The sequence below is a fragment of the Triticum urartu genome, chromosome 3A (genome assembly GCF_056163025.1).
Source record: "Triticum urartu cultivar PI428250 chromosome 3A, HENAU_Tu73, whole genome shotgun sequence".
NCBI classification, from domain to species: Eukaryota; Viridiplantae; Streptophyta; class Magnoliopsida; order Poales; family Poaceae; genus Triticum; species Triticum urartu.
The window spans coordinates 712,987,236-713,001,629 of NC_141875.1; the positions used below are offsets into that span (position 1 = coordinate 712,987,236).

A 14,394-nucleotide genomic window follows, 5' to 3' on the forward strand; every position below is an offset into this window, starting at 1 on the left:
CACACAATAACGAAACTGGGCGTCGACTGATCGATTTTGTCATCGATTCATCATGACGATGGACACATACGGCGACGACAACAGAATGTGCTTCCCCTATGATGTGCTCCTCGACATTCTTAGCCGCCTGTCCGGGTGTGATGTCGTCGTGTCGTAGTGTGTTTGCCGTGCGTGGCAGACCATTGTTGACACTCACAGGCTCTCCCTCCAGTACTACTTTCCATGGCAGGCCTTCCCTGGCATGTTCGTCCACAAGGTCGGATATTGGTCCCATATGTCCTTCTTAGCCTCGTCGCCACTGTATGCCAGTCATGCAACGGTCTCCTGCTCCTAGATGACTAGGAGACGATACGCTTCTGTGTCGGGCGCGACACAATGTGGTGCAGATTTTCCATACTTCTCGCCTTCGACCTGGCTATATTGCTGTACTGCCATGTGTTTGTCTTACGGAAGTGTACCCAGCTCAAGGGTGACATGTTAATTTTTTTTAAACACAATACAGACCCAAGCGCTCATATATATGCGCATAAACTCATCTCCGTGAACGCACATACGCACACCCTACCCCTATGAGCACCTACGAGGGAATGAACCGACATGTCATCTTGACATTTTACGAAGTCATTGTAAGCGCTTTACGTCTCCTCTCACTAAACACGTATCGTCGGAAATCCTGAAATGAATTTAAGATAAATGCAAGCACTAGGATTTAAATCCTGGTGGGCTGGGGATACCACTGCTCTCTTAACCATTCACCACAGGTTGATTCGCAGGGTGAGATGTTATTGACCACACAGATGCAAGGCGAGGTTTCTTCACTCCGGCAACCGCAAGCAGAGGTGGTCGAGGAGCCCAAGGAATAGATATTGCCAATATTGGTGTTCTCATCTTGAATGGGACGATGGGTGAACCGTGAGTTCGTGGCTCGGCATTGTGCCCCGGAGCACCTCTACAACATGGTGGCCAGACCGCCTGAAAGCTATGGGTTGCGCTTGGCGCAAGTCCTTTTTCATGCACTGCCACGACAACGTCATCATGATCCTACGCCTTGAAAGAAAACTTATGATATGGTCCAACTCCCTGGAGAAACTGGCCGCACAAAGAGCTTGTACGACCTGCCTACAAATCCATATTAGAAAACTACGAGAGATGGATAAATATGATGCGACCAATGGTTTACACCTGTTTTTTTTAGAAAAACTTTTGATCTATTCATCAACTATTAAGATAGTACAGAGAACGCTAGAAGTAAAAAATACCTCCAGTTTCGTAGACCATCTAGCGATGACTACAAGCACTGGAGCGAGCCGAAAACGCACCGCCGTCCTCGCCCCTCCCTCATCGAAACCGGGCAAACCTTGTTGCAGTAGACAGTCGGAAAGTTGTCGTGCTAAGGCCTCATAGGACTAGCACACTAGAACAACAACCGCCGCCGATGAAGAAAAGCGTAGATCGGAAGAATCCAACCTGTAGACACACAAACATACACGAATGAAGACAGGATCGAAGTGGATCCACCGAAGACAAACAGCGACCGAATCCCGCGAGATCTGCCGAAGACAAACCTTCACATACCCTCCAACAATACCAAAAATACCATTGGGATGGAGACTAGGTGGGGAGAACCTTACTTCATCTTCAGAGAGTCGCCACCGCCCCGCCTTGCTGAACATGACACAAACCCTAACAAAACTTGAAAAAATATTAAAAGACAAAGTCCACCCACCTGCACGAGCTTGGATCCACCACGCTTCCATGGACCTAAGACCACAAGAGACGAGGTAGACTGGACGGCGGCACCGGCAGAAGGCACGAGAAACCCTAGCCAAAGGGTCCTCTTTCTTCCACGGGGAGAAAGAAAACGATCCATGTCAGGAGAGAGACGAGAATGGTTCACACCTTCAACTATTGATGCTAATCCAATGAGATAATATTATCAGGAGTCATACAACTTGTGTTAGATGTTCAGTTTTGTACTAGAACTTTCAAAATACGGATTTGTGGTCATCTAACTCGTTGTTTGGTGCAAATACGCTGCATTCTACCTTGTCAACGTGGCACTGGTGCACATGTCAGTGTCTGGGAGTACAAAAGGCCCAAGTTAAGAGTATGAAGAGAAAAAATTAAACATTACGCAGAGGAGGGGCGGAGTTCGAATGCACGACCTTCTGTTTGTGCGCTAGACCGGGGAACCATCGCCAAATCAATACTGCCGGCGTTGTCGGAGCCCGGCACGAAGGGCAGCGGGGGACGCTTGCCCTGCACTTGCAGGAACGTCGCGAAATTGAGGCTGGTCGCCGCCACGCGCACCCGCACGGTGGTCGGCGAGCACAGCCCCAGAATTGGTCGGTCACCGGAGACCGCCGCAAACGGCGAGTCCTCGCCGCCAGGCGGCAGCGTGGGATCGCCGAGCTTCCGCACCATCTCCTCATCCGAAATACTTGCACGCATTGATGCCCGATTCTTTCTCTTTACCTTTGTTTCTAATAACTTGTAGATACTACGTCAATTATGATCTCAGTAATAAAATAACATTTAAATATTCATGTGTTAAGATATTGTAAATACAAACAAAACAAATTACTTTTAATTTCTTCATGTATTATTTAAAAATATTTATATATTCCAAAATATAGTTATGAATTTTACAAATATTATTATTATGTTTCTATAATTAAAAATAATACAAATATTTGTAAAATTACAATATAAAAGTATAATTTTAAATATACAAACATATCAATAATTATACACACATTTTTATAGTTCAACGTTCATATGAAAATAATATATCCATATTAACTAAACATTTTAATTTTTGGATAAATTAAACATACTTATTTGTAAACATTTTAAACATCTGTATTAACTAAACAATTTTTATATAATACATAGGTTTATGTTTAAATGTTTTATTTACTAATCATCGTTTCTATGTACATTTTTAACACAAAATATTTGGACATAACTTTATTGCCGATGCTTTACAATTAGGAATTAAGCCACGTCCTGCGCGTGACACGCGTCACAGTGGGGCCGGCCACCGCTTCCCTTTCTTCCTTATCTCCCAGTGAGCGGAAGGGAACCACAGATTTCTTGTGCGTTGACTCTTCTCTCTCCTACTCCTGATGAATCTTGCCGGCAATTTCTTCTCTCCTCCAAATCCGGCGAGAGACCGAGAAGCTGCATCGCAATGCAGCATCCATGGCCAAGTTTGGGGGGGGGGGGGAGATTGGTGCTGCGCCGGCTATGGTGCTGCAACGCAGCAGTCCATCCATGGCGCAGCTCGTCGGCGACGATGCTGCAACGTAGCAACCATTGAGCTGCTCGCCGGCGATGGCGCTGCAATGCGGCAATCCATGGCGTTACTCGCCGAAGACAGTGCTGCAACGCAGCAACCATGAAGCTGCTCGTCGGCAACAGCGCTACTAGCCGAAGACGGTGCTGCAACGCACCAACCATGGAGCATTGGAGCTGCTCGCCGGCGACAACGCAGCAAGCCATGGAGCTGCTCGCCGGCGACGGTGGCGCTGCGCGCCGGTGACGATGCTTCAACGGAGCAACCATGGCGCTTGTCGCTGGCGACGGTGCTGCAACACAGCATCCATGGCGCTGCTCGCCGGACTGTCTTTCAATGGCACATCATGCCTGGTGCTGCTCGCCAGCGACAAACGACCCCACGGATGGAAGCGATGATAGGAATCGAGCGGTTCCAACCCATCCTTATGGAGGAAATCGGACGGCTGGCTAGGCGGCTTAAAATTTGATAAAATCAGCCGCCTGATTTGTAGCAGTGGCCTTACAATTATCTTGTAGAAAATAGCGCGTGCAAAATGGGCCACGGCATCTGCGGCCCGTTTAAGCTCCGCACGACGCTTGGTTCAATAAGAATTGTTATCCATGTCTGACAGTCAAACGTGAATGGCGTAGCGATTCTAGCTGCTCGTTTGTTAATTGTTGGTCGCGTGTTCAATTTAGTGGTCGGTCTATATCATAAAGTAAAACAATGCGAGGAAGTTTGGTGCAAAAAAATTCATCGCAGTGTGGCTTTTTTGGCAAAAACAAATACAAATGCATCGTGCACTAACTGACAGGTGGGGCCGTACATACAGATTCGTCTACGCATATATGTTGTCATCGTATCTGCACGCTTGAGTCAAGTTAGATGACCACACATCTGTATTTTTAAAGTTTTGGTACCAAAATGAACATTCAACACAAGTTCTATAACTACTAGTGACATTACCTCTAATCGAATCGATAGATGGCCAACTAGGTTGGACTCTAGAACACGGCGCCGGCCTCAACCTGCAAGCTCATATGATTAGCACTCTACATACAATCAAAGGTAACATGGAGAATTGCTGAAGGCCGTAGACCCAATCACGTTGACCAAAGATAACACAGAGAATGAACATGAAATCACTAATTAAGGAATACTCATTTCAAAGCTCGCTCCCACCTACCTGTCACAGAAGCAAAACGATGCCTCTCACGGAAGGAAAAAAAAAAGAGGAGAAACATATTTTTTTCCGTTTTCGAGAGGCACAGCCATGCTTCTCGCAGAAGCAAAACCATGCCTCTCGTGAAAGCAAAATCGTGCCTCCCACGGAAGGAAAATAAAAAAGAAAACACATTTTTTTTCATTTCTGAGAGGCATGGTCATGCCTCTCGCGGAGGCAAAACTGTGCCTCTCACGGAAAAAAGAAGAGAAAAAACATTTTTTTCATTTTCAAGAGACATGGAATTTTTCCACGTAATATTTTTTCTAAAAAGCTAAAAAAGACCGGTGAAAAACTGAAAAGCCGAAAAAAATAGGAAAAACCATCTAAAAAACCGAAAACGCATGCCAAAAATAAAAAAAAAACAAAATTCAGAGAGAGCGCATAGAGCGCGACATGTGGCAGCAGCTAGAGGCGGAATCAGGATTTCTCAAAGCCTAGGGCTAAAGCTAAGCGGCTATAAATAACGTCAATACCACAACCTACAAAAAATCGCCGAAAATAACACATACAATTGGATGTTAGAAGTACACCACAAATTCTGATAAAGAGTAAAACATTAATTCCTTATTGCCACAAGAGCAATTTCAATAAACATGCCATCGATCTAACAAAGTGCATCATTGCAAACCGTGATGCCAAATAAATGAAGGCTTGCTTCATTTGAGACAGATCATTTCTTCATCGGCAATAGTAGAAGGAACTGGAGTTGTAAACATAAAATTGAGTATTTAAAATCAAGAAATAGAGATAAACCAAGTCGACTGTTCATTTGCCATTTTGGAAAACAAGACCATATGAACTGTCCAGGTCCTCTTCATCTTGATTTTCTATTTCTTTTGCTAACAAATAACAACGAAAAAAATTGACTAAAGCAATGCAATTGCGAAGTCGTTGGTTTTGGCTGACAAAAAGAACTATGGGAAAATGTTAGTACTACCTTTCAGCCGGTTGTGGAGATCTGGAGATGTACTGATGGAACACAGAGCAGAACAGGAGCGTGAAGCGGGCTACTCCAACAATGCGAGAGATCCGTGGTTCGGAGCACCGGCCGCCTCCGCGCGCGTCTAGTGGATCGAGTAGTCGATGAGACGGGGAGAGTTGGCGGCGCAACATGAGAAATTTTTTGGGGATAGATCTGGAGAGACAGGCGTTAGAGAATGGGAGCGATCGTGCATCGTGCTTCGTGGCGATTTTTTTAGAGCCTGGTGGCGATTTATGGAGCGATCCGGTCGTGGCGCTACCAATTTCTGCAGCGATCGACCAGACTGGGCTTGTGGCGCTGAAGAGCTCGGTGGGCTGAGGCCTGGGGCTGGGCCTCTCTAAACGATCACTTGGGGTGAGCTGAGAGCGCACCACAGCTGCCGCCAGGGGCATGGCTTGGGGCTGGGCCTCTCCAAGTCTTCGAAAATGGAAATTTACTGCTGCATATATAACCTATTAGATGAGCCATGCCTGGGGCTATAGCCCCAGTTGCCTCGGGCCCAATTCCGCCCCTGGCGGCAGCTGTGGTGCACTCTCAGCTCACCCCAAGTGATCGTTTAGAGGCAGCACTCTTCAATTAGTTGCTCTCGGATTAAGAGGCGAAGAGGGGAGCGGACCAGAAAACTTGGAATATTCCTAGAACTCGGAAGAGGGGAGCGGACCAGTCTATGTTGTCGAAAATACTCCCCACCATGAGTTGTACACAAGGGGTTTCGCCTGCCGGGCGTGACCTTTCCATGTCATGGTGCTTCTGCCGCTTGTGGCGTGACGAATACTCTGGTTTGGCAGCACAGTTTTTTAAAAACGAAAGTATTCAGAAATCACAGTATTCTTATGTATAGGCCACAAATACTCTGGTTTACCGTAGTTTTTCTCAGTTTTGTAAGTCCACCGAAGTGTTTGGCTAGCGTTGTTTTGCTGCAGTTTTCTTTACATATAACTACATGGCCAAATAATATGCGCTAATTCTTTTTTTTTTGCGGGGAATATGTGCTAATTCAGCAACACCTAAAAAGCAACAAGGCCGGATTACTAGTGTATGACCGGATTAATCACCCGCAGCTAAGGCCATGCACGAGGTCAGCCTCCTATAGCCCTGTGTAGAGTGTGTTCCAACGACCAATCTATTTAACGTGCTAGCTTGGTTGGACTCGAATGTAATCGCCAACCAGCTAATTCCTTTAAAATATAGGAGTAACAGATAAAGGAGTCGTCGGAAGCGGCGATCGGATTTTCTGATCTGCACGTAGACTGCGACGTCAACAGGCTAAGCTCTCCCCAATGGTTTCTCCTGGTTCAGTTTTTTAAAAAGTGGTCGGGAACTCTTTTTCTAAATACTGCAGAAACCTACAGTATGAGAGATACCACAGTATCTTAAACTACAGTAATTTTTTAAGCAAAACACTTCAAAGTTTTAATATATCAAGGTATCTTAGTTGACCGAGACTTGGTTAAGTCTCGGTCGATACTGTATCTGTGAGATTTTACATTAAGATTCATAATTTTTTTTAGCGTTTCTTTCTCTCTTGCATGTTATGCCACTTGACCGAGACTTGTTAAATCTCAGTCGACTCGGACCTAAACACACACCTTTTTCTTCAGAAACCACATTATTCACTCCCGTAAAAAAAAGGAAAATGTTTGCCTTCAACCGACCGATTTTAGACGAGTGTCCGCCGCCTCCTTGTCCATCGGATTGGTTCTTCATCCAACGTTCGTGAGTCAACCTCCACCTACTTCATATTCTTGCAACTCCACCCTTGTTTCAGAAGGCAAGACTGCAACTAGGCCTTAGTTGCAAAACGGACGGGGAGTTAAATCCTGCAGCTGCTAGGATTGGGGAAAGCGAAGGCGGCTTGATCCTGCAACAGCGTCATCGCAGGCCTACCGGGACAAGCGGGCGCAGACCCCCTGCGGTGGTGACGACGACCAAGTCTCCGTTGGCGGTGGCCTCCCGGACTAACTAGTTACAGATCCAGAAACAACCATTGCCATGGCCGGCCTCCACCACTAGATTCCTCCATCGGTGTCGACTTCCATAGGGCCACCGCCAGGAACTCGCAGCCTCCACGTGAATCCCCTCGGTCCGACGTCTGGGAGAGCCGCGACCCTGCGTTGACCTCTGCCTGAACCGCCTCGGCCTCTTGCGTGCAATGGAATTAGCATGTGCCTGCCAGGCCGTGCGGCCACTGACCGATGAGTTTCTGCAACAACAACGGAGTTGCAAACGGCGACGACGGTGGTGTTGCAACATCATGTTTCATTGCAAAGTCTTTTGCAACATCATCCGTGTTGCAAAAGGATTCCTGAAATATTATCTATGTTGCAAAAAAAAGTGAATACATTTTCTTTCTGCAACCCAACCATTGTTGCAAAAATAAAAATCCCGTGACACAATCTATGTTTCAAAAAAAGAATCCTGTGACACAATCTATGTTGCAAAAAAAAATCCGCAACACAACCTCTTTGCGAATGTTTCCGCAACAAGACGTTTGTTGCAAAGTAGAGCAAGAAATTCAACCGTAAGATTGTGTCAGATCTAATGGCTCGCTGGGCGGCGGATCTTTTAAAAAGACTAGATGATTCCCCGTGCGTTGCTGCGGAAACTATTGCCTAAATAGATATTTTAGTCCACAAAAACAACTCTATTCAAAGGACCATCATAATAATGAATAAATGATTCTCTGTTGACAGCCATACTTCAGAATGATATGGATGTGGTGGTACATATGCACTTAGCCAAGATCGGTCCTCCTACCTTATATCAAATTAGAGGATTATATGGTCATTTACCTGCAGAACAAACTTTCGAGCTTCAACTTAAACATCACACCTAGCTATAACTCAAGTCTTGATTGTGCAAAATCTCCATCAGAACTTACATGTACATTTACTTTGATCCATCCAACAATAGGGGGTAAACAAATGTTATTGGAAATGCCAACAGCAGATATTTTGCTCTAAAAATATTAAATTTCTTAGTATGTACAACTATTTTCATACATTATCTTTCATCAAAGAACTTCTACACTTTTACAAAGTAAATTTATCGGACTTGTTCAGCAATGCACGATAGTAATATATGTGCAAATGTGAACCCAAAAGGTAATGAAAGAATAGAATTTGCATCAACTGGTATTATTGTCTTCATGAATGGTCTGGTAACATGGTTAATAAAATTTTATATTCTGCACAAACACAATGCATCAGGGAAAAATAAAAATTCGATAGCATGTTTGCAGTCCTTAATTGATCTGGGATCTGTGGTGTACCTAAACAGTCGTTACACCGGTATCTTTTTTGCCGTAGCTGACTGCATTGTAGATGTCGTGAAACCCCATTGCCATAATAGTGCTCCTTCTCCTGACCAAGCCGATGCTTCAACCGGGCTGTTACTACTGCTTGACACATCATGCAGTGCGCATTCGTTGGATGGCGACAGTCTTGCATGGGCATCATAATCAAAATACAAATTAACCAAATCAATTACAAATAGACAGAAAAATAGTTTGCAGAAGAATCATAACCCACATACGTCTTTTATTTGTCATCTTGTGAACCACACAACCTATATTTTGTGAAATTTAAGTGAGATTACGACACCAGGGAACTCTTGAGTGTGACTAAGCAAATAAAATGAGCAAAAGTAGCACATGAATGTCAGGAAACATGAATCTTTGTCTCAAGAGGCCATAATTATCATATTTTCAGTTCTCGGAAAATAAATACATAATTTTTGGAACATTATTGTCAGTTTCAGAGATCTGCCCTCAACCATGCGAATGATGATACTCAAGAATAATCAATTGTATGCATCCCTTGTATATCCTCTTTACTTAAATCTACATGGAACACTTGCATAGAGGAATTATTTTGGAATTCCAATGAAGAAAGGAAGCGAGCCATGATGATTACCGGTAAAACATGTATATGACTTGCCTTAGAAATATGAACTTCTATTTACCTTCACACCGTTGCATGTGTGGGATGTAATCTTGAGGAAGAAAATGAAAATTAGGAAATGGTTCAGAATTAGACAACACTAAAGTATCACGCCACTTCAAAATTGGTTGGTTGACCAGGTAGCACGTGATGTTTTATAATCTTTCCACCAGAAGCATGAAGAAACAGACATCATTGCAAAATTTCAGCAACTATTTTTTTCTTGCCAGGGGTGACTTCAGTGCCCCTTTTTTCTGTGTATACATCAAGATCTCTAGCAAAAATAGATTGAAATGCATAGGTGTTACTTGCAGATGACGGCATATGAGGGCACATCAAAGTTAGAAAAATGAATGAAACAATCAATATATGCACAATGTTATCAGATTAGTCAAATCTAGTAGCTGCATAACATTTTAGCACATCAAAAGAGAATGCATAGTGCTGGAAAACACCAAAGTTATTCTGTGAAAATCAATAGCTACATCACCATAAATATACTACAAAGAGGAGCCCGGAGTCAATGGAGGCGATGGTACCCACCTAGAAGTCAGTAACCCACCGCACCGGTAGCAGCGTCTATCTCTCCGGCGGCAACCATGAGACCATGGCCAAGGAAGGAGCAGGAGGCGGCCCCGACTGGAACGGCCTGCTCAAGTGGAGCCTCGCCCACGACGTCGTCTACACGAACCCGCCGCGCGCACTCAGGTCCGTCCGCCCAGATCCCAACACCGGCGGCGGTTGCCATGGTTAATGGGCATGAGAGCACCAAAACGGGATGTTCCTACATGAATCACGGACTGGGGATTAGAAGTGTTGTATTGGAGAGAGAGGAGGGATCCATGAACCCGTCTCTGAAAAAGGAGCTCCAATCTATCCCCATCGACGCCTCCCAACATTCGCCAATCGTCTGCTGCGCTCACCCGGGTCGTTCTTGTTCTTGCTATGGGAGAGAGAGATCAGGAAGACAGGGGATAAAAAGGGCCGAGAAGGGGAAGATACCGGGAAGAGGAGAAGATCGTGCTGAATAAAAAGAAGTAAGCTGAATTAAAAAGATCTGCGTTTTTTCCCCTAAAGGGAGATGGCTGTTCGGATGGAATGAAGTTGAAAAGACAACATCCGCAGGGCTTCGGAGCCAATCCAATAATATACTTACCAAGGTTACTTGAAGGGGAAGAGTGCTTTCACATGTGGGGCATTCACGTGGCCTCATTAAATAATGAGCAAAAGCAATCAATCGATCAACTGTTCTTTTTTTCTCAGCGAAGGAAGGTTGTGCTTAGCTCCGTCAAAAAAAAGCTCTGTTAACTGAAAAAAAAATTGACGTGATCTTTATTTTATGGTTAATGAGGTGTGATGTGATTGGATGATGACGTGGCTATACTGCATGTTGAGATAAATTAAGTAGGGGGAGTGAACTTTTTAAGTATATAGGATGTGTCGGCCGACGAGTAGTAGCCCCTCAAAAAGGACTCCAAAAATACTTTACTACCAAACGAACCCCTCAACGTGCAGCAAATTTACCTTGGCCTGCAATCGAGTGACCCAAACAAACAAGTGGCTAGGGTTTCAGGCCATCGCCGTAGCCGTCGCCTCCTACGGTCCCACCTCCCACCGTCGCTGCCTCCCATCCCCGTCGCCACTCCACACCGCCGCCCCTCAGCCAACCCCGACCACGTCCTCTGCGCCTACCGTCTAGACAAGCGCCTAGGGTTTCACGCCGCAGCCGTCGCCGTCGCCACGCACCTCCCGCCGCTGCCGCCTCCACCCCCCTGACCACGTCCTCTGCCGCCTACCGTCGCCTCCGGAAACGTCTCCTTCGCCAGCAGATCAACGCCGCACAGCTCGATCTCGCCCACCCTTGTCGCGGCCGTATCATTCGATCGAGATGCTGCACGAGAAGCCCGTCCAGATTGGCCAACTGGCCGATGATGCAGATGGGGCAAACAAGGCGTGGACAGGGGAGAAGAGGCGCCACAAGCACGTACCCCCGTCATATTCCGATGCTCCTTCCACTGCCCAAGACCATGGAGACCTAATTTCTCATGCCACAGACATGGAGGACACCATCCAAGTGGGCCAAGATCCGATTTCTCATGCGACAGACATGGAGCTGCTGCTCAGAGCAGATTCAGCACAAGAAACAAAGCAGGATTGCTTCGGGCCGGACGTCCTTATCAGCAAGGAAGACGAAACCCGTTATGCCCAACTTTTGCTTCCCAACATTCCTCTTCCAAGGGAGGAAGACCTGCCATTTGATATGACATGGGAGGAAGAAGGCAAGATAAAAGCGCGCCTTGCACGCCTTCGCATCACTTATTACAAGGTACCTACATGCTGTATCAATCAGTCACCTCTCACTTCAATCCACGTATGTCTTAAGTTTGTACTTGTGTGCCATAGTAGAAAATCCAGCCCTCTGGTTTGCTATGTGTGGATGATTTTTTCATGTTTTTATCACTTATGTGTAGACCCTGAAGCCGGAGTGCGCACGTGAACGTGAGCTCAAGGAACCAGAAGAATACACTGATGCTGAACTTCGAAAGGAGTTGTACTTTAAGCGGTTAGAGGAGGATGGAAGTTTTGAGTGGTACGTCCATCCTGATGACACCTATAAAGCTGAATTGAATGACTACCAACGGATTGCCCCTCGTAATTTTGTAAGTGTACTGTCTATATCTACATCTAGTCATCCATCAGTTGACTACTTTGGTTATTATCATAATCATGGGTGTTCAGAAACCATTTCAACACACACCGGAAAATTCGGCAATCAATGAGGTAGTTCATTTTGCTTCATTGACTCCAACCACAGCTGCAATGTTAGTATAAAAATTTGAGCCATGGGTTTGTGGTACGGGTTGAAACTGTTCCCGAACAGCTTATTCTTAACAGATGATGATTATGGCATCACCATATTCTTTGCTGTGGTTTATGAACATTGAGTTTGGCATCACTTCAATGTAGCCATTGTGGGACTTTTGTTCCTTTTCAGACGTTTCATCTAATTCCGTTCTTCTTTTTTGTAGCTGCCTCATAGCGGTCGGAACCTGTACCGCTATCACGATGAGTACCGCTCATGTTATCATACATATAAAATTGATGCTGTTTATGTCAAGTATTATGCAGAAATTTCAAAGAAAATCAAGGTATGCATTATGTGATCAAGCTGTTGGAATTAAAAATACTGTGAGTGGCTGGATCGCTTTTAAAGTGATAGACTTCTATCTTGCAACAGTGGATTACAGAGTATTTGCATCTGGATCGCAGGACCAAGGATGTAAGTATGCCCCCCAGGAAATCACGAAATTAGTCCATATACATACTCATGATGATTAACATCTTTTCACTTCAGTGGATAGAATTGGATACTAGAGCATGGAGGCAAGCATTGAGGATTGCAACTGACTTTGCCCATATGACTGTTCGTTTAGCTGCTTTTGCTTATAATGTAAGATATCTTGTCTTTTGCTAATTGAGGTGTTGATCGCTGGTGTTACTCACAATCTGGTCAATCTGATTCAGGAGTACATTCTTGAGATGGATAAGAATGCGTCCCTCAAGGACATAGATCTTCTCTATTTTGAGATCTGGAGGCGTGTCGCTAAGAAAAATGTTGGCATCCTACCTACTACATAAAGCATTTGTGTAATAGAGCACTACTGACATGCTTTGTGATTCTGCGTATTTCTTACGGTTTCACAAATATTTCAGTTAAGTTACATGGATGCTGTGAAGGAAGTATATGAAATGGACAAGTTCGATGTACACAAAAGGAGACTAGATGGTGAACTGAAAGGGGTTCCTGCCATCGCAACAATAAAAGAATACGTAAGTTGGTGTATTAATTTGGGGCTGTTGTGCAGATTTGTATGGCCCCTAACTGTGACATTTTGTTGTCAAAAATAAATATGCAATATATTGCCAATATCTAATTTCATCTGTTTATCTTTCTAGACGTAGTATGTTGTCCGACAAGGTGGCATTGACGCGAAGGTAAGTAGGGTACTGTAGGTTTGACATGGTGATACATATTTAACTGCAATATGTCGCTGATATTGATATGGCCTTTGTGTAGACCGAAGAGGATAAAGCTCGGGATGTGTTTAGGAAGTTATCTGTCAGTATGGTATTGTCTTGATGAATCCTCTATGATTATTTGTTTTGTTTTGAGAAAAAACCCTCTGAATTTATATGTGGTCATGATTGTTGTTTGTATATAACTGGTTCTCTTGTTCAGCATAAAGCAATGAACATGGCTCAGTACGCTCAGAAAAAGTTGGATTTAGCAGATGAGCTGAAGTTGGACAAAGAGGTATGCTAATAACTGTATTCATTGTCAAAGTAATGTTGCGTCCTGAGATTAAGGGAAAAAGAAACAGAAATTTATGTGCACGCACTTTTGCAGGGTGGAGTTGTTCCATTGGAAAGACCCTTTGAGTTCTGAGTAATGGAAAGACTAGATTTGTCACTTTTGGCCTGAAATGAGTGTATTATCCATGATCTCATCTGACCGCAAGACAGAACTACTATGATGATTGTATTACATAAGCAGCCCATCAGTCTGAAATTGTGGATGATGCTTGGCTTTAGTTTACATTTGTGGTTTCTGAAAACAAGGGAGTGCTTTGTGGTCAACGAGGTCACCTAATTCGTAATTCTAATACTTGCAATTTCAACCGTGGTAGAGGACAGTTGTATGAAAAAGGTGGTCATAAAGTCATTCTCCCTCCGTTCCTAAATATAAGTCTTTGGAGAGATTCCACTATGGACCACATACGGAGCAAAATGAGTGAATCTACACTCTAAAATGCATCTATATACATCCGTATGTGGTTCATAGTGGAATCTCTACAAAGACTTATATTTAGGAACGGAGGGAGTAGAACCAATGTGGGCTACGTTGTCAATATGTCAGAAGTGGAAGAGGCGGCATCAGACTTGGTTCAGATTTCAGACAATGAAT

At 44.4% G+C, this 14,394-nt stretch overlaps 1 protein-coding gene across 1 annotated transcript; it reads left to right on the top strand.

The window, feature by feature from the left end:
• Nucleotides 1-11,316: 11,316 nt before the first annotated feature.
• Nucleotides 11,317-13,875, top strand: LOC125547279 (uncharacterized). The gene is made up of 11 exons (XM_087516184.1): nucleotides 11,317-11,754; nucleotides 11,900-12,088; nucleotides 12,458-12,577; nucleotides 12,667-12,708; nucleotides 12,784-12,879; nucleotides 12,954-13,043; nucleotides 13,143-13,259; nucleotides 13,392-13,424; nucleotides 13,507-13,557; nucleotides 13,669-13,743; nucleotides 13,837-13,875. Exons 1-11 carry the CDS (start codon nucleotides 11,317-11,319, stop codon nucleotides 13,873-13,875), a joined length of 1,290 nt encoding a protein of 429 aa, XP_087372310.1.
• The last annotated feature ends 519 nt before the right edge of the window (nucleotides 13,876-14,394 follow it).

What these genes read in the sequence shown, in the direction of transcription:
- LOC125547279 (XM_087516184.1), top strand. Translation starts at nt 11,317, where the DNA reads ATGCTGCACGAGAAGCCCGTCCAGATTGGCCAACTGGCCGATGATGCA. An exon ending in TGGATCGCAGGACCAAGGAT is followed by an intron (nt 12,709 to 12,783) that starts GTAAGTATGCCC and finishes TTTTCACTTCAG; the next exon opens with TGGATAGAATTGGATACTAG. An exon ending in GGCGTGTCGCTAAGAAAAAT is followed by an intron (nt 13,044 to 13,142) that starts GTTGGCATCCTA and finishes CAAATATTTCAG; the next exon opens with TTAAGTTACATGGATGCTGT.